The sequence below is a fragment of the Crinia signifera genome, unplaced genomic scaffold, assembly GCF_055691185.1.
Source record: "Crinia signifera unplaced genomic scaffold, ASM5569118v1 HAP2_SCAFFOLD_774, whole genome shotgun sequence".
NCBI classification, from domain to species: Eukaryota; Metazoa; Chordata; class Amphibia; order Anura; family Myobatrachidae; genus Crinia; species Crinia signifera.
The window spans coordinates 9813-27375 of NW_028142680.1; the positions used below are offsets into that span (position 1 = coordinate 9813).

Consider the following 17563-nt stretch of genomic DNA (forward strand, 5'->3'; position numbering starts at 1 on the left):
CTGCAAGGGAACACTGCTTGCTCCTGTACTGTTGCTTCAGTGCAGTGATTATTAGTAGATGCCAGCGCTGGGGCTGCCGAGACCAAGAGGTCAGGCTAACTCCTATGGCAGAGAGCATGCTAAACCCCATGGCAACGAGCATGGTAACCCCATGGCAACGAGCATGCAACCCATAGCAATGAGCATGTAGGTAAGCGGTACTTATGTGGCATAAGTAATATACGGCATGTGGTATTATATGTAATAGGTATTACATGTGTGACTAAGGGGGGTATTCAGACTTTAGCGTTAGGTCGTTTTAAGCGTATTGGTTTCACTTTTTCTTATGTTTTCGAATGCGAACTGTTATCGGGTATTCAAACTTTGCTTTTTTCACAAAATCGTTGTTTTCGATGTTTGTGAAAGTTTCGTTTCTTTCGACCTTATTTTTGCGAAAACCTCCGATTCTCACATTTCGCATTTTCGTAAAATCAGTGTATTTTTCACTTTGCAATGTTTTCTCATATTCACACTTTTTTAACGAACTTGTCTTCGCACTTTTGACGGTGTATTTACGGGATTGTGTTTGCGCTTTTTTTCAACAGCGTTATCATGTTGCATTACAATCCTCCTTATATTTGTTAAGTCCGTTTGTTCCTTTAAATGCATTAGTTTCATTCTTACCAATCTTATTAACAGAATGTATGTTATTGAATATATATTTAATTTTTAAGTAATATTATTTTTCACCCATGATGCTCTGTTCTGACATGTGATCCATTTTTAAGCCCACAATGCAGTTCTTCCCTTGTGTACACACTCCTGTTTGAGACTTCAGGGAGTTCACAGCATCGTGCAGTCTGCTGGTATTTGGAATCGTTTTTTTAGGCATTTCCTCGGTTAATCCCCACTTTTCTCTGGCTACAGATATGGAGCCATTCTCAACTTCAATTTTGATGTTACTGATCTTGACACATTACTTAAGGTCTCGAAATCGGAGACATCAGGGTCGTGGTCAGAGAGTGACACCATTGGGTGAGTCAGATGTCCGTTTACAAATTCCACGTGCACGCCAATATCGTATTAGGCGTTCACTGGAGTCTCTCTCCGAGGCGGAAGTGATTCGTACGTTTCGCTTATCGTCTAGGGAAATATATTCGCTGTATGAGCTGATGGAGCCAGACCTTGAGCCTCGGATTCGCGCTAAACATGCAGTCAGTGGTTTCCAGAAACTGCTGGCTGCATTACAGTTTTTTGCGTCAGGTACATTCCAGCCTACACTGTCTCAGACACGTGGTTTTTCACAGCCAACAATGTCACGCTGTATAACTCAGGTCATATTGGCTTTCCGTAAATTAACGACCCAGTTTATTCGATTTCCAGACTCTGACAGCGAATGGAGAGAACTTAAATTTGGCTTTTTCCAAAAATACAAATTCCCAAATGTATTGGGCGCGATAGACTGCACTCATGTGAGAATCGTGCCATCTAGGGAATCAGAGGAATGCTTTCGTAACCGAAAGCACTTTCATTCCCTAAATGTTCAGGTGGTCTGCGATTCTAATATGCACATTTTGGATTTGGTTGTGGGTTTTCCTGGGTCGACCCACGACTCCTTCATCTTGGGCCAGTCATCCCTTTTTGAAGATTTTGAAAATGGAAGAATGCCTGATGGCTGGCTGTTAGGTAAGTGTGTTTTGTATGTATGTATGTATGTATGTATGTATGTATGTATGTATCTAATGTATGTATTTTTCGATAAGTTGTAACGTATTTATGTGTGTACTATGTGCATATATTGATATAATTTTTTGTTATTGTTTGTTGGTATGTATGTTGTGTGAGAGATGGAGACAGAAGGGGCCCTTTTTTTACATACGTTCATCTCTCTCTGTGCAGGTGATGCGGGTTATCCTAACAAAACGTGGCTACTTACCCCATTGCCTAATCCTGTTACTGATGCTGAGAAAAGATACCAAGAGGCACACATAACATCGAGGGGTGTAATAGAGCGTACCTTCGGTGTTCTTAAGAGCCGGTTTCGATGTTTAGACATCTCCGGTGGTGCTCTTTTATATTCACCTGACAAAGTTTGTGGCATTATAAATGCGTGCTGTATACTGCATAACATTTGTGTGTCACAAAATTTGCCAGTGAATATAGATGCTCGAGTTTTTCGGCATGGGGATCTCTCCTCGGTATTACAAGCGGGCATGGATGAAGGAGCAGAATCTCGTCGATTTCTTATCCAGCATTTCTTTGCATGTGAGTAATATTTCAATGGAAGGTATACTTTAGAATAACTTGATAAGAAATTAATTTTTTTTTTTTTTACAGAGTGCTGTTATGATTGTTGTTGGATTCATATTGGATTGCTTTTAATGTTCTGAATAAATTTACGTTTATGGAGTTCACGATCGGTTTATTGTTAGTTGTTGTTGACGTTGATTTGGCATTTGGACACTATTATTTTCAACACCCCATTTCTGACACCAGGTGAGTTGGTGTTGCGTTTGTGACCGCGTAGTTGTTAGACAGCTAAATTTTGTGTGTCTTTCGGAGTGTGCAAGCTGCAAACTTACCTTTGCTGTTCTGCTCCTTCACAGGGTCTCCATCAGGATGTTTGTCTCCATTTACCTTGATGTATGAGCTTTTATCTATGCTCTGGCTATGTGATGGGGAAGTGATTAATGGCCGCTTTTAAGCTAATGAGCCCCCTCTGTTCATGGAACCTATCTGGACATAGACCTATGCATCTGCAGCTCCTTTCAGGTAATGAAGGTGTGTCTTTGGGAGTGTGCGAGCTGCAAACTTACCTTTGCTGTCCTGTCTAATCCTCTGCTCCTTCACAGGGTCTCCGTCAGGATGTTTGTCTCCATTTACCTTGATTTATGAGCACTATGCTCTGCCTATGTGATGGGGAAGTGATTAATGGCCGCTTTTAAGCTAATGAGCCCCCTCTGTTCATGGAACCTATCTGGACATAGACCTATGCATCTGCAGCTCCTTTCAGGTAATGAAGGTGTGTCTTTGGGAGTGTGCGAGCTGCAAACTTACCTTTGCTGTCCTGTCTAATCCTCTGCTCCTTCACAGGGTCTCCGTCAGGATGTTTGTCTCCATTTACCTTGATTTATGAGCACTATGCTCTGGCTATGTGATGGCGAAGTGATTAATGGCCGCTTTTAAGCTAATGAGCCCCCTCTGTTCATGGAACCTATCTGGACATAGACCTATGCATCTGCAGCTCCTTTCAGGTAATGAAGGTGTGTCTTTGGGAGTGTGCGAGCTGCAAACTTACCTTTGCTGTCCTGTCTAATCCTCTGCTCCTTCACAGGGTCTCCGTCAGGATGTTTGTCTCCATTTACCTTGATTTATGAGCACTATGCTCTGGCTATGTGATGGGGAAGTGATTAATGGCCGCTTTTAAGCTAATGAGCCCCCTCTGTTCATGGAACCTATCTGGACATAGACCTATGCATCTGCAGCTCCTTTCAGGTAATGAAGGTGTGTCTTTGGGAGTGTGCGAGCTGCAAACTTACCTTTGCTGTCCTGTCTAATCCTCTGCTCCTTCACAGGGTCTCCGTCAGGATGTTTGTCTCCATTTACAATATCTTTGTGTACGATTTCATATGAGCATTTTGAAGTTATGTTCATCAACAAAGTTAAAAAATTTGATTTTTTTTTTGCATCAATATCATGTTAATAAATTTGTACATCAAAAGAAATGTCTGAAAGAGTGTATTTATGCATAACTTTTAATGCAACATATACAAAAAGTGTTTAAATATTACTTTTCGTTTCATAACATAAACATTCAAATATTTCTTGTATCAGTTGTTGTATCATTCTTCAAATATTGATGTTCGGCTAAACAATTGTTCTTTCTTATGGTTGTTTTTAGATGTCCAGTTTACAGTTTTTCATTAACTTTTTAAAATTTTAACCTCGATGTTACCTGCAATAATGGAAAAATAGAAATAATTTAATACAATCCTAAACAAATGGTTACATATATACAATATTTGTATTTTACATAATGGAAATCTGTTAATATTATGAAATGTTAAATGTATGGGCACTTGTCCTCAAACAATAATAAACCACCAACTTTTGGTGGAGGTTGTTCACAGCCCCCAAACCTTTCGTGCCCCCACACCACAAATGGCAGTAGCTATGAACTTTAAAATATCGAAAAGGAGGTACGTCCTAACATTGGCCCTTATTCTGGTTGGTGCGGCCGGAGCCGCATATGCTGCTCCGACCGCACCAGAAGAATCCCCGCCTACTAGACGGATCGGCACGACCGTCCGTACACGGACGGCTGCCGATCCGCATAAAAATGGTGGGGCGTACGCCTCCACCATGGTGGGAGCTGCCCCCTGCATTCGATGGTCGATGACCATCGAAGGCAGGGCCGCACGCTCCCCCCCCTCACGCAAGCTTAGACCACACGGACAATCGTCCGTTTGAAAGCTTGTATTTGGGCGGAGAGCTGACATCCGGCGATGTCAGCTTTCCGCCCCCATCACTGGCGTCATATAGCCTCATTAACATGCATACGCCCCGCGTTTGCATGGGAACGCCCATGAAACGCTGGGCGTATACATAGGGTAATGAGGGTATTAAGCCCCTCACGCCCCTATACGCCCCCTTTGCGGCGTATAAATTTTTGGGTCCGAGAATTCCCCTGCACATGCGCAGAGTGACCTCTGCGCATATGCAGAGTGAAAACATTGGCGGTACGGCCGCATGCGGGCCCTACCGCCCAGAACAGAATAAGGCCCATTATACAACACCCTGAAATGGCCATTTCACAAATACTCAATGAATACATTGACAAATTTTGTACTTAAAATAGAGAACATTTTTGGATCGTTCACAAAAGGGGTAGTAAAGGGCCATACCCACTAGAAGATTTTAATTTGAATCGACTTTGCCAAATTTTTGGATAGAAATATATTTCCCCAAAGTAGTGCGTACACACTGAACTATTTTCCCCAATTAGTAAAATATTTTCAGGACGAGAAAGAATTTACAGAAAATGCTTCTATATAAAAGGCTAATTGCATAAAAGGTGGGAGATATATATATATATATATATATATATATATATATATATATTTCTTGCTGGCGCAGGCCAATAATGTATACGTTATCTCCTACATTTTCAAACAACGATTTTTAAGTTATGCGTTAACGTATACATTGCTGGCCTGCGCCAGCAATAAATACATTTAAATATATATATTTGTGGCCAGTGGGCATTTAAATAAATATTCATTGTTGGCAGTTGGCCTTTATATTGTGGTCAAGGGGGACTTTTGAACTATGGCGTGTTGGAATTACTAGCAAGGAACCCAATTTTATTCTAAAAATTTTAGTCCATTGAAGGTGAGGGTAGTAGTGGAGACCTTAGTACTGCGGGTCAGTGGGAGTTGTGTGGGACAGGGGGTGAGTTATTGAGTAGAAATTAACCGGTGGGTGGGTGAGGGTTGAGGGAGGATTGAGTAATAAGGTTTGGGAGGAGGGTCTGATTAAGAATGCAGCTTACTGTAGGTGGAATACATGCAGTATTTTTAGTAACAGATTATCAAATGTAATGCAAGCGCACAAAAGACAATAGGATGCTCGAGGGTCATCATCCATTTAACTATAGGATGAAGATCAGTAAGGAAGCATATGTTAACATGCTGAATTTATTGAAATTATTACTTACTTTTCAAATTTCCTCCAGAGTATATGTGTAAAGATGTTGAGTGTAACCTGAATCTTCATGAACTATTGAATCAACTGTAATAACTTCAACATTAACTTTTCCTTTAACGATGCTTTCATAAACCATTGCACTTGAAACGTTGTGCATTATTTTGAACCACTTTTGAAATTAGTAGTTAAACCTGTAAATTATGGAGAAAATTGTCATGCAAACTGCAATACAAGATGGAGATCATTGATATTTTTTTTGGGGGGGGGGTTACCTTCAAAAAATCTGTGTAGAATCATCGTCATCCTGTTGATTTTCGTCCGGGATGTTTGGGACAATGTTTGCCTGAATTTCCACAGTCTTGCCTGGTATACCAGATGTGGTATTAGGTAGATGTTCGGTCATTCTGTCAATTCCACTAAAACCCTGGTAAGCTTGAGATGGAGAAAACGATGTGGACGGATAATTTTGAAGAGTGTTTTTTTTCAAAGGTTCGGTTGATTTTTGTTTTAAGGTATTGCTGTACAATGATGTAATTAGCTTGATGTTGTCTGTCAACAGTTTTAGATTATTTGAAATCAGCATTGAATTTGAGGATGTTTGTCTATTGATTTCTCTCATATCGTTAACTCCTTGCGAGAGGCATGAAGTATTATCTACTAGTTTGGATAATGCACATGCCATTAGATTTAAAACATGTCGGTTTTCTTTCCTGTCATTAATTCGGATGAGTTCACTATCTTTTAATGTAACTATCAAATCATGAACTGTGTTTGTGATGAGATCTCTGAGTGTCGTCTCAATTGAATTCATCCTTGATTCCATGACCTTACAGTACTCATCCTGCCTGTCTGTAAGTTTAGAAATGAGAGAGGCCATGTTCTCAATTTCTTGATCAACAATGGTACGATTGTTATGCTGCTGGTCTTCTCTGCCTGAAGACAATTTGGAATAAAAATCTATTTAATGTACTGTTTGATTTAATTCCATTCTATTACATCATTTATTAATTCAGCTTACTTACTTGTAGGTGTTGACACAGCTGGATGGACATTTGCAGTATTGTCATCCTCAGAGTCCGGAATACAAATATCAGGTCCAACATCTAATTCACAGGTTACTATCATTGTCCCCGGTGGTGTGTCTACAATTTGTAATAGTATGAAATAAGTGTCATGGAAAAAATGACAGACAAAAAAAGTGTTCCAATAAAAATGAAAGATATCAATAATTTACCTTTATCAAGATTCATGTGAGATCTTGAACTAGCAGGAATGGTTGGTGGCAACATTGACTCTTTTGCACTTCTTGACTGGTTTACATTCAAGATTGGACTACTCTCGAAACCAAGAAAAGTTGATTCTGTCCGATCCGAATCCTCAAATAAGTTGGGCAAAGTTGATGTTTGTTGTGTTTCCACCTCAGGTGTGTATAGCTGTCCCTTCGTTTGTAGATTTGTTCCGGCTCTGGAAGTGTGTCCAGTTGTATGTACATCTCTTGTTTTTTTCACTAATAAAACGTAATAAAAAATAAAAATTAGTACCGGTAGTTATTCATTAGAAAATATAGTTCATTGCAATACCATCATATGATCAATATAAGAAAAACCAGTGTTAAAAATTTGTTGTTCAAGCTAATAAAACACACTAGTATTTCGGACAACAGCACACACTATCAAGATGGCATCCTGTATTGAAACAGTGCGTTGACCACATGCAAACTGATACTTGTGTAGAAGGTGGACCATACAGTGTGATATCTTTGTCCATCACCTAACCCCACGAACCACCCACCACCCCCACAGGTATTGATTTGCCCGCCTGGTATGTGACAGCACTACAGTGTTCCACCCTTCAACGATCATTTAACTGCTTTCTGAAATTGGAATTTTTAACCATGCAGAAGGACATCTTGGCCCATTTTGAGATATCAATTAGGCAGTTACAAATGATAATTTGTAGTGCACTTCTCCAAAAAAACTTCAAAGACTCTCCAACGTGAGGGACCATGAACCACAAAGATGGACAACTGAGTAGAGGCCATGTTTACAGAGAATGTCTGAGTCTAGCCTTCCTAAATTCAAAATACACTTTTTGTAAGAGATATATGACCCACAAGCCATATCCTACTACAGTGTGCATCAGAAACTTGATAGTAGTGTAATACCAATTACAAAGATAGGAGCATAGTTTACTTACCCATTCGCATCCTTCTTCTTTCAGATTCATGAGTACCTAAAACTTTCTGACATCTTGCCTCAGTTTCTACAGACATTGTTTTTTGGCCTTGTCTTCTGGAGTCAATGAACCCGGATACACCTTCAATCATAATAGGATTGAGTCTTCTTTTAATCAATTCTTCCCAAGAAAGCCAGCGTATGTTTAGTTCCGGTCCTCCCCCAGTACTTAATTCGTGTCTCCTCTGTTCAGCCATTTTTTTTTTGGTTTGCCTTCTGCAATCGCTGTATCTTTTTAGACATATCTTAGCACTTCTTCTGTGTCCGGAAACTGAAGTAACTTTATCTGCTATTACATTCCATAATCTACGTTTTTCTTTAGCAGAAGTTGTGTTTCTTCTTGGCCCAAACAGTATGTCGTACTTTGCATCAACTCCTTCAACCAAGACATAATTCTCAGTCTCACTAAATCGAATACCTCTAGTGTTCTTTTTATTATTCTCTGGACCTGACAAATCTTCATCCAAATCATCGTGATTCGGATCCGGAGAAGGATTTCCATCTGGAGGAGTACCATCTCCTTCCTGACTCATAGGAATTACCAATTGAGATTGGCTTTGCTGTTGTCCATTTTGTTTGCGTTTTCCAAAACTTCGCTTATTCAAATGTCTTCTTTTGGCTCTTCTGCTTTCCAAATTTTGGATGAGCATTTTTCTTTTCTGGGGAAAAAATAATTTGATTTTTTGAAATGTAGCCAAAAATGTAATATCTGGTTCCACTGCTAAACATATCTTAATGGTACCCGATCAAACTCAACCATTGCAATTGTTAAACCTTCATAAAGATGGTTCAATCACAATTTACAAAATAGCCCTTACATTAGCAAAACGTAGTGTCATGCGATGCAACACTTCTATGCAAACTTTGACAGTAGATACAAGCGGGAAATGGTCCTTGAGACTTGATGTTTTCGAATCACCACACCCTAATGTTTAAATCATAGGTACATTGCAAGCCGATTGTTAACGCCATGGCCTGATCAACACACCAGCATACCTCCTCCCAACCTTGGACACAATATCCACGTGCACGTGTAGTCCTTTCTATCTAGCGGACAAAGCACAGCGAGTCCCCAAACAAAAAGCGTGGCGTGCACAACAGGCCATCGAGGAAACGTGTAATACCAGTAAAGTTATAATTGACCCCTGAATTAGCTCACTATCCTACCCCCACTTTGGATTGGTATAGATCATGGAATGGAATTAGCAAACGAATGTCAATTGTGATAGCAAATAACCATCACGGTTGGAGTACTAATCGAAATTTGGGTGTGTGGGACATGCCAAAAATTGCTCAAAGGTTAATTTTTAATCTTAGACCAATTTACATTGCTTCCACAGTAAAAATCTGGACTTACGTTAAAAATCTAAATAATTATTATGACCCGATGTCACAGAATTAAAGTTGTTGTTACCAGTGTATTGAAAGATGCTCTCAAAAAGAATCTACACTCCTCACATTATAGACAACAAAACCCTCCAATACCATTGCTCCAGGAATATATTGTCATTGGAACTGTTTGGTAAGAGCATGGGTCCTCAAACTGCGGCCCTCCAGATGTGGTGAAACTACAAATCCCAGCATGCCTTGCCACAGTTTTCCCATAAGGGAGTGTTAAAACTGTGGCAAGGCATGCTGGGAATTGTAGTCTCACAACATCTGGAGGGCCGCAGTTTGAGGACCCATGGTTAAGAGTATTTAAAATGCAACACTATTACCTATCTAGTTGTGGGGATTACATTTATACTTATGCATAACCAGCTACCATTACATTATACAGCACAGTGTGTAAATAGCACGTTAAGCAACAATAATATAAAACAAACTCAAAAAATATTTACATGACTCGATACTCTTCGCTGAATTTCTGGAGCAGGCTGCCATTCTTCCTCTTCACTGACCAAAGAAACATCAGAAGGTGATAGACTAGACATTTGTGCTTGTTCAATTTCTGAAGTCTATTGAAAATAAAAAATTTGAATAATAAACCATTTATAGTAATAAAATTCAAAATAGAAAAAAAAAAAAAATACCTGTGTGGATGGATGAAGTCTTCTCCTACTTTTCTGATGTTTATGATTTTTGATTGCAAACAAATCCTCAACACTTGATGGACCTGATGAATGGTCATCATTTGGTGACTGTGTCCAATTCCCAAGAAACATTTCTCTGAAATGCGAAGACAATAATTAGGTTGATAATATATAGAGGATTGTAATTGTTGTTGAATCAAAAGCAATAGATGGACACCTCTTGTTCACATCATCACTTACACTATTAATAATAGAAGGGTACCAATTCAGCCAGCCACCCATGGGCAGGCCAGCCATCATTGGTGATTAGAAAAAATTGATGGCAGACCTGAGTTGCTGAATCCAGAGCAACACTGGGACACCGTTTGCTTACTGCAAGGCTAACATTAGGGATGGACATCTGAAGCCAACCATCAAATGATGGCAGTGCTTCCACCATTGAAACTTTCGATGTGATGGTAACTAACCATCGCATCAGAAGTATTCGATGGTGAAAACTAGTTATATGACTAGCGCATGCGCTGAAGCCTGTATCGCCATTTGTAAGGTAGTAATTGAGTTTGGTGGCAGGGCCCAGGCTCTGAGCAACATATTACTTTATCACTGGACATTGTGAATATTCACACAATGCCCAATGATGAAGTAGTATAATAATTTTGTACACATTATTAACAGTTTAACAGCAAGTAATCAAAATGTAATAAAATTAGATAAATTGTAAACTAACTCGCTTTAGGTTTCACTATTTTTCCAGATAGGAAAATGTCTATTTATTAAGGCAAGTGCAACCACACACACACAAAAAGGGAGAGCCTGGCATAGCTTTTGGGAATTACAAAAAATAAGCCACCATCGGTACAACATCGAATGATTAGCATTCGATGGTGACAAACATCGGAAGCTCACCGTTAAATGGCAAAAACACTAACATCGAAAGAAACACATCGATGTTTCTAAAACATCGCCCATCGATGTCCATCCCTAGCTAACATTGGACACACCCTTGTCATTGTTCATGGCCTACTTACAACATGAATGTGGCAAGCACCAAGCAAGGGCCACTAATAGCACCTTGCTAAGCAGCTGAACAAGCAGATGTAATCGATGGCCACCTCTTGCTAACAGCATTACAAACAGCGTGCACTACCATGAAATACATGTGACTGATTTCAGCAAGTATTTAAAAAACCCAACACACTTCTGTACAGTGCTGCGACTCTCTTATTAACAACAGGTTGGCAATGCAGGCAGTAAATTAGATGTAATTACAGAACAATACCATGAATTAATGCTTGCCCACCATCCACTCACTGAAAAGTACAGCAAAAAAATGACAAACCACGCTTGCGGAACATGTCCTAAACAGCATGTGAGCAATTAACCAGAATACCATATTAAACGATCTGCTTCAAAAGACACAAATTAAAACAGCGCACAAACAAAAAAACAAACAAACAACATACATGTTCTTACCACTCCCACACAGCTACGGGACCACACGCTGTGATCGATCAAAAGTATTGGAGTCAGCAGTCCGTGTACGAAGCACTCCTCCGTCTACGGAAAATGGCGTCTAATCACGAGGAGCGAAAACTTATATAGACTTCGTAGAGCGGAAATGCGGAAAGACCAACTCCCTCTTTTCACCTCATTGGTCACATTTCGCGGGTGAATATCTTTTCACTTTGCAAGTCTGAATACATGAAAACTTCGCGTAAGTGATATCACTTCGCATTGCGAATTACCCGAAAAATAAAACACCTCGCATTTTTTACAGTTATCGGATATCTCTGAATACCCCCCATAATGTGCAATAGACATTATGGCATGTGGTATAATATGTAATAGGTATTACGGTGTGTGACATAATGTGTAATGGATATTATGGCATGTTGTATAATATGTAATAGGTGTGTGATGTATAATAGGCATTACGGTGTACATTTTTAGCACGCGCTGTCACTATTTCCAGATTATGTCTTTTCTACTATATGTCTATCTTGCTTTATGCTGTGGGCCAAATGATACCCCCCCCCCCCCCCACCCCCTGATCCACAGTGAGAAGCACCCATATCTATGTTTGCTTACCAAAAATTACAGGCACGGGCTTGCCCTTGGCTCAGGGCATATACCAATAGTCAGTCATTGGCTACAGAAGAGCCCCCCCCCCCAGGGATGGTGCGGGAATAGTCATTGGCTAGAGAAGAGCCCCCCCCAGGGATGGTGCGGGAATAGTCATTGGCTAGAGAAGAGCACCCCCCAGGGATGGTGCGGGAATAGTCATTGGCTAGAGAAGAGCCCCCCCCCAGGGATGGTGCGGGAATAGTCATTGGCTAGAGAAGAGCCCCCCCCAGGGACGGTGCGGGAATAGTCATTGGCTAGAGAAGAGCCCCCCCCAGGGATGGTGCGGGAATAGTCATTGGCTAGAGAAGAGCCCCCCCCCAGGGACGGTGCGGGAATAGTCATTGGCTAGAGAAGAGCCCCCCCAGGGATGGTGCGGGAATAGTCATTGGCTAGAGAAGAGCCCCCCCAGGGATGGTGCGGGAATAGTCATTGGCTAGAGAAGAGCCCCCCAGGGACGGTGCGGGAATAGTCATTGGCTAGAGAAGAGCCCCCCCCTCAGGGACGGTGCGGGAATAGTCATTGGCTAGATCACCTGGACACAACAAAAAGCAAAAAGTGATTTAATTTAGATATAAGACAGATGTGGGGACAATAGTGGTTACATTGCAATAAAAATACACAGTAAAACCAGGAGCGGCCCCAGTCTGAGCCCTGCGGACAGAGACCTGGCGGAGGTAGACGGGACACGGCTATTTGCTGGACGTCTGCATCTGTTTACAAAATGCTTCAAACTGTTGCTGCTCCAGTTCCGTCATAACCTTGTTCAGTGCGTAAATCTGTAGGAAAGAGAAACACGGGGTCAGAGACATGTTCCTGGCGTGTAGGACACTTGTTACACACGTGTACATACAGAGCTGACCGACTGCTCCATTACAATCTCAGCCGTGCCACCATAGCAATACGATGGCTTCCATAGGCTGCACACAGCCGTGCCGCCATAGCTGTGTAACACAATGCCTTCCATATGCATCGCTCGGCCATGCTGCCATAGCTGTGTAAGACGATGGCTTCCATACGCTGCGCTCAGCCGTGCCGCCATAGCTGTGTAACACAATGCCTTCCATGCGCTGCACTCAGCCGTGCCGCCATAGCTGTGTAAGACGATGGCTTCCATACGCTGCGCTCAGCCGTGCCGCCATAGCTGTGTAAGACGATGGCTTCCATACGCTGCGCTCAGCCGAGCCGCCATAGCTGTGTAACACAATGGCTTCCATACGCTGCGCTCAGCCGAGCCGCCATAGCTGTGTAACACAATGGCTTCCATACGCTGCGCTCAGCCGTGCCGCCATAGCTGTGTAACACAATGCCTTCCATACGCTGCACTCAGCCGTGCCGCCATAGCTGTGTAACACAATGCCTTCCATACGCTGCGCTCAGCCGTGCCACCATAGCTGTGTAAGACGATGGCTTCCATACGCTGCGCTCAGCCGTGCCGCCATAGCTGTGTAAGACGATGGCTTCCATACGCTGCGCTCAGCCGTGCCGCCATAGCTGTGTAAGACGATGGCTTCCATACGCATTGCTCGGCCGTGCCGCCATAGCTGTGTAACACAATGGCTTCCATACGCATCGCTCGGCCGTGCCGCCATAGCTGTGTAAGACGATGGCTTCCATACGCATCGCTCGGCCGTGCCGCCATAGCTGTGTAAGACGATGCCTTCCATACGCTGCGCTCAGCCGTGCCGCCATAGCTGTGTAAGACAATGGCTTCCATACGCTGCGCTCAGCCGTGCCGCCATAGCTGTGTAAGACGATGCCTTCCATACGCTGCGCTCAGCCGTGCCGCCATAGCTGTGTAAGACGATGGCTTCCATACGCTGCACTCAGCCGTGCCGCCATAGCTGTGTAACACAATGGCTTCCATACGCTGCGCTCAGCCGTGCCGCCATAGCTGTGTAACACAATGGCTTCCATACGCTGCGCTCAGCCGTGCCGCCATAGCTGTGTAAGACGATGGCTTCCATACGCTGCACTCAGCCGTGCCGCCATAGCTGTGTAACACAATGGCTTCCATACGCTGCGCTCAGCCGTGCCGCCATAGCTGTGTAACACAATGGCTTCCATACGCTGCGCTCAGCCGTGCCGCCATAGCTGTGTAAGACGATGGCTTCCATACGCATCGCTCGGCCGTGCCACCATAGCTGTGTAACACAATGGCTTCCATACGCTGCGCTCAGCCGTGCCGCCATCGCTGTGTAAGACGATGGCTTCCATACGCAGCGCTCAGCCGTGCCGCCATAGCTGTGTAATATGATGGCTTCCATACGCATCGCTCGGCCGTGCCGCCATAGCTGTGTAATATGATGGCTTCCATACGCTGCGCTCAGCCGTGCCGCCATAGCTGTGTAACACAATGGCTTCCATAAGCTGCGCTCAGCCGTGCCGCCATAGCTGTGTAACACAATGGCTTCCATACGCTGCGCTCAGCCGTGCCGCCATAGCTGTGTAACACAATGGCTACCATACGCTGCGCTCAGCCGTTCCGCCATAGCTGCTTACTGTCATAAAGATTTGCAGTACGAGGCCTGGCAGCCATACCCACTGTCTCATCCTGCAGAGTTGGCGGATGTGTGCCAGGATCTGAGAGCTACAATGTGACTGATTCCTTCCCGGGAACATGAAGGGGCACACAGAGCGCTGCTTACTAGGGAGAGATGGGTGCTGTAGTACAGGAGAGGGGACGCTGGTGCACGGTGGGTGCTGTAGTACAGGAGAGGGGACGCTGGTCCACGATGGGTGCTGTAGTACAGGAGGGGATGCTGGTGCACAATGGGTGCTGTAGTACAGGAGGGGATGCTGGTGCACGATGGGTACTGTAGTACAGGAGAGGGGACGCTGGTGCACGGTGGGTGCTGTAGTACAAGAGAGGGGACGCTGGTGCACGATGGGTGCTGTAGTACAGGAGGGGATGCTGGTGCACGGTGCGTGCTGCAGTACAGTGACAGGTTGCTGGTGTACGGTAGGTGCTGTGGTACAGGAGAGGGGATGCTGGTGTACGGTGGGTGCTGTAGTACAGGAGAGGGGACGCTGGTGCACGGTGGGTGCTGTAATACAAGAGAGGGGATGCTGGAGCACGATGGGTGCTGTAGTACAGGAGTGGGGACGCTGGCGCACGATGGGTACTGTAGTACAGGAGAGGGGATGCTGGTGCACGGTGGGTGCTGTAGTGCAGTGAGGGGACGCTGGTGCACGGTGGGTGCTGTAGTACAGGAGAGGGGATGCTGATGCATGATGGGTGCAGTAGTACAGGAGAGGGGATGCTGGTGCATGGTGGTTGCTGTAGTGCAGTGAGGGGATGCTGGTGCACGGTGGGTGTTGTATTGCAGTGAGGGGATGCTGGTGCTGTAGTGCAGTGAGGGCACGCTGGGTGCTGTAGTGCAGTGAGTGGATGCTGGTGCGCAGTGGGTGCTGTAGTGCAGTGAGGAGACGCTGGTGCACGGTGGGTGCTGTAGTACAGGAGAGGGGACGCTGGTGCATGGTGGGTGCTGTAGTACAGGAGAGGGGACGCTGGTGCACGGTGGGTGCTGTAGTGCAGTGAGGGGACGCTGGTGCACGGTGGGTGCTGTAGTACAGTGAGGGCACGCTGGGTGCTGTTGTACAGTGAGGGCACGCTGGGTGCTGTAGTGCAGTGTGGGGATGCTGGTGCACGATGGGTGCTGTAGTACAGTGAGGGGACGCTGGTGCACGATGGGTGCTGTAGTACAGTGAGGGCATGCTGGGTGCTGTAGTACAGTGAGGGCACGCTGGGTGCTGTAGTGCAGTGTGGGGATGCTGGGGCACGCTGGGTGCTGTAGTGCAGTGTGGGGATGCTGGGGCACGGTGGGTGCTGTAGTGCAGTGAGGGGACGCTGGTGCACAGTGGGTTCTGTAGTACAGGAGAGGATGCGCTGGTGCACGGTGGGTGCTGAAGTGCAGTGAGGGGACGCTGGTGCACGGTGGGTGCTGTAGTGCAGTGAGGGGACGCTGGTGCACGGTGGGTGCTCTAGTACAGTGAGGGGACGCTGGTGCACGGTGGGTGCTGTAGTACAGTGAGGAGATGCTGGTGCACGATGGGTGCTGTAGTGCAGTGAGGGGACGCTGGTGCACGGTGGGTGCTGTAGTGCAGTGAGGGGAAGCTGGTGAACGATGGGTGCTGTAGTGCAGTGAGGGGACGCTGGGGCACGGTGGGTGCTGTAGTGCAGTGAGGGGACGCTGGGGCACGGTGGGTGCTGTAGTACAGTGAGGGGACGCTGGTGCACGATGGGTGCTGTAGTGCAGTGAGGGGACACTGGGGCACGGTGGGTGCTGTAGTACAGTGAGGGGACGCTGGTGCACGATGGGTGCTGTAGTGCAGTGAGGGGACGCTGGGGCACGGTGGGTGCTGTAGTGCAGTGAGGGGACTCTGGGGCACGGTGGGTGCTGTAGTGCAGTGAGGGGACGCTGGTGCACGATGGGTGCTGTAATACAGGAGAGGGGACGCTGGTGCACGGTGGGTGCTGTAGTACAGGAGAGGGGACGCTGGTGCATGGTGGGTGCTGTAGTACAGGAGAGGGGACGCTGGTGCAGGGTGGGTGCTGTAGTGCAGTGAGGGGACGCTGGTGCACGGTGGGTGCTGTAGTACAGGAGAGGGGACGCTGGTGCACGATGGGTGCTGTAGTACAGGAGAGGGGATGCTGGTGCACGATGGGTGCTGTAGTACAGTGAGGGGACGCTGGTGCACGACTGGTGCTGTAGTACAGTGAGGGCACGCTGGGTTCTGTAGTGCAGTGTGGGGATGCTGGGGCACGGTGGGTGCTGTAGTGCAGTGAGGGGACGCTGGTGCACAGTGGGTTCTGTAGTACAGGAGAGGATGCGCTGGTGCACGGTGGGTGCTGTAGTGCAGTGTGGGGACGCTGGTGCACGGTGGGTGCTCTAGTACAGTGAGGGAACGCTGGTGCACGGTGGGTGCTGTAGTACAGTGAGGGGATGCTGGTGCACGATGGGTGCTGTAGTGCAGTGAGGGGACGCTGGTGCACGGTGGGTGCTGTAGTGCAGTGAGGGGACGCTGGTGAATGATGGGTGCTGTAGTGCAGTGAGGGGACGCTGGGGCACGGTGGGTGCTGTAGTGCAGTGAGGGGACGCTGGGGCACGGTGGGTGCTGTAGTGCAGTGAGGGGACTCTGGGGCACGGTGGGTGCTGTAGTACAGTGAGGGGACGCTGGTGCACGATGGGTGCTGTAGTGCAGTGTGGGGACGCTGGTGCACGGTGGGTGCTGTAGTGCAGTGAGGGGACGTTGTGAGGCGGGCGCGGCAGTAAATGTAAATACGGGGTGTAACTCTCACAATAGTGAATAGGAGGCAGCCAGTAGAACAGGCTGAGTAGTCGGGTGGTGTCCGACAGACCATGAGAACTGCACAGAGTAATCCTGTGCCCTGGAGCAGAAACAGCAGAGATGATCCGCCACACCCATCCAGGGTGTACCTAAGAGTACACTCATTGGGATGGCATGTAATCAGGAGGGGGGAGACCA

At 45.8% G+C, this 17563-nt stretch overlaps 2 protein-coding genes and 1 long non-coding RNA gene across 10 annotated transcripts in view; 1 reads left to right on the plus strand and 2 right to left on the minus strand.

Moving 5' to 3' along the window:
• On the plus strand, nt 1–7236 carry LOC146056277 (uncharacterized). Of its 5 annotated transcripts, none has more exons than XR_014469097.1 (7): nt 1–1665; nt 1879–2475; nt 2586–2751; nt 2832–2992; nt 3073–3233; nt 3314–3474; nt 6714–7230. It is a non-coding gene; the product is annotated as an uncharacterized LOC146056277 (long non-coding RNA). The 5 variants fall into 5 exon arrangements; XR_014469096.1 differs by having other exon boundaries at nt 1–2244; nt 2317–2475; nt 6714–7229; XR_014469095.1 differs by having other exon boundaries at nt 1–2475; nt 3555–7236.
• Nucleotides 3721–11564, minus strand: LOC146056274 (uncharacterized). Of its 3 annotated transcripts, none has more exons than XR_014469092.1 (9): nt 11426–11564; nt 9953–10088; nt 9761–9877; nt 7882–8578; nt 6920–7192; nt 6708–6827; nt 5958–6618; nt 5696–5876; nt 3721–3934 (listed from the first exon to the last, which is right to left on the minus strand). XR_014469092.1 is itself a non-coding variant. In XM_083168373.1 (7 exons), exons 2-7 carry the CDS (start codon nt 10082–10084, stop codon nt 5960–5962), a joined length of 1998 nt encoding a protein of 665 aa, XP_083024499.1. In that variant the 5' UTR covers nt 10085–10088; nt 11426–11564; the 3' UTR covers nt 5954–5959. The 3 variants fall into 3 exon arrangements, 1 of the variants encoding a protein (XP_083024499.1); XR_014469093.1 differs by having other exon boundaries at nt 11416–11550; XM_083168373.1 differs by lacking the exons at nt 3721–3934; nt 5696–5876 and having other exon boundaries at nt 5954–6618.
• The window catches only part of SVBP (small vasohibin binding protein), a 17780-nt gene continuing 11728 nt past the window's right edge, over nt 11512–17563 (minus strand). The window contains exons 2-3 of one of the 2 annotated variants that reach the window (XM_083168375.1): nt 12742–12852; nt 11512–11645 (exon numbers count right to left, since the gene is read on the minus strand). In XM_083168375.1, coding sequence (XP_083024501.1) covers nt 12766–12852 — 87 coding nt within the window. In that variant the 3' untranslated portion in view covers nt 11512–11645; nt 12742–12765. Of the gene's footprint in view, nt 11646–12620; nt 12853–17563 lie in introns of those variants that run through there. The other variant, XM_083168374.1, reaches the window with a different exon arrangement.

Coding starts and splice junctions, on each gene's coding strand:
- LOC146056274 (XM_083168373.1), bottom strand. CDS start 10,084: ATGTTTCTTGGGAATTGGACACAGTCACCAAATGATGACCATTCATCA. Junction 7,193..7,881: donor AAGAAGAAGGATGCGAATGG/GTAAGTAAACTA, acceptor ACGTTTTATTAG/TGAAAAAAACAAGAGATGTA. Junction 6,619..6,707: donor AGCTGTGTCAACACCTACAA/GTAAGTAAGCTG, acceptor AATTGTCTTCAG/GCAGAGAAGACCAGCAGCAT.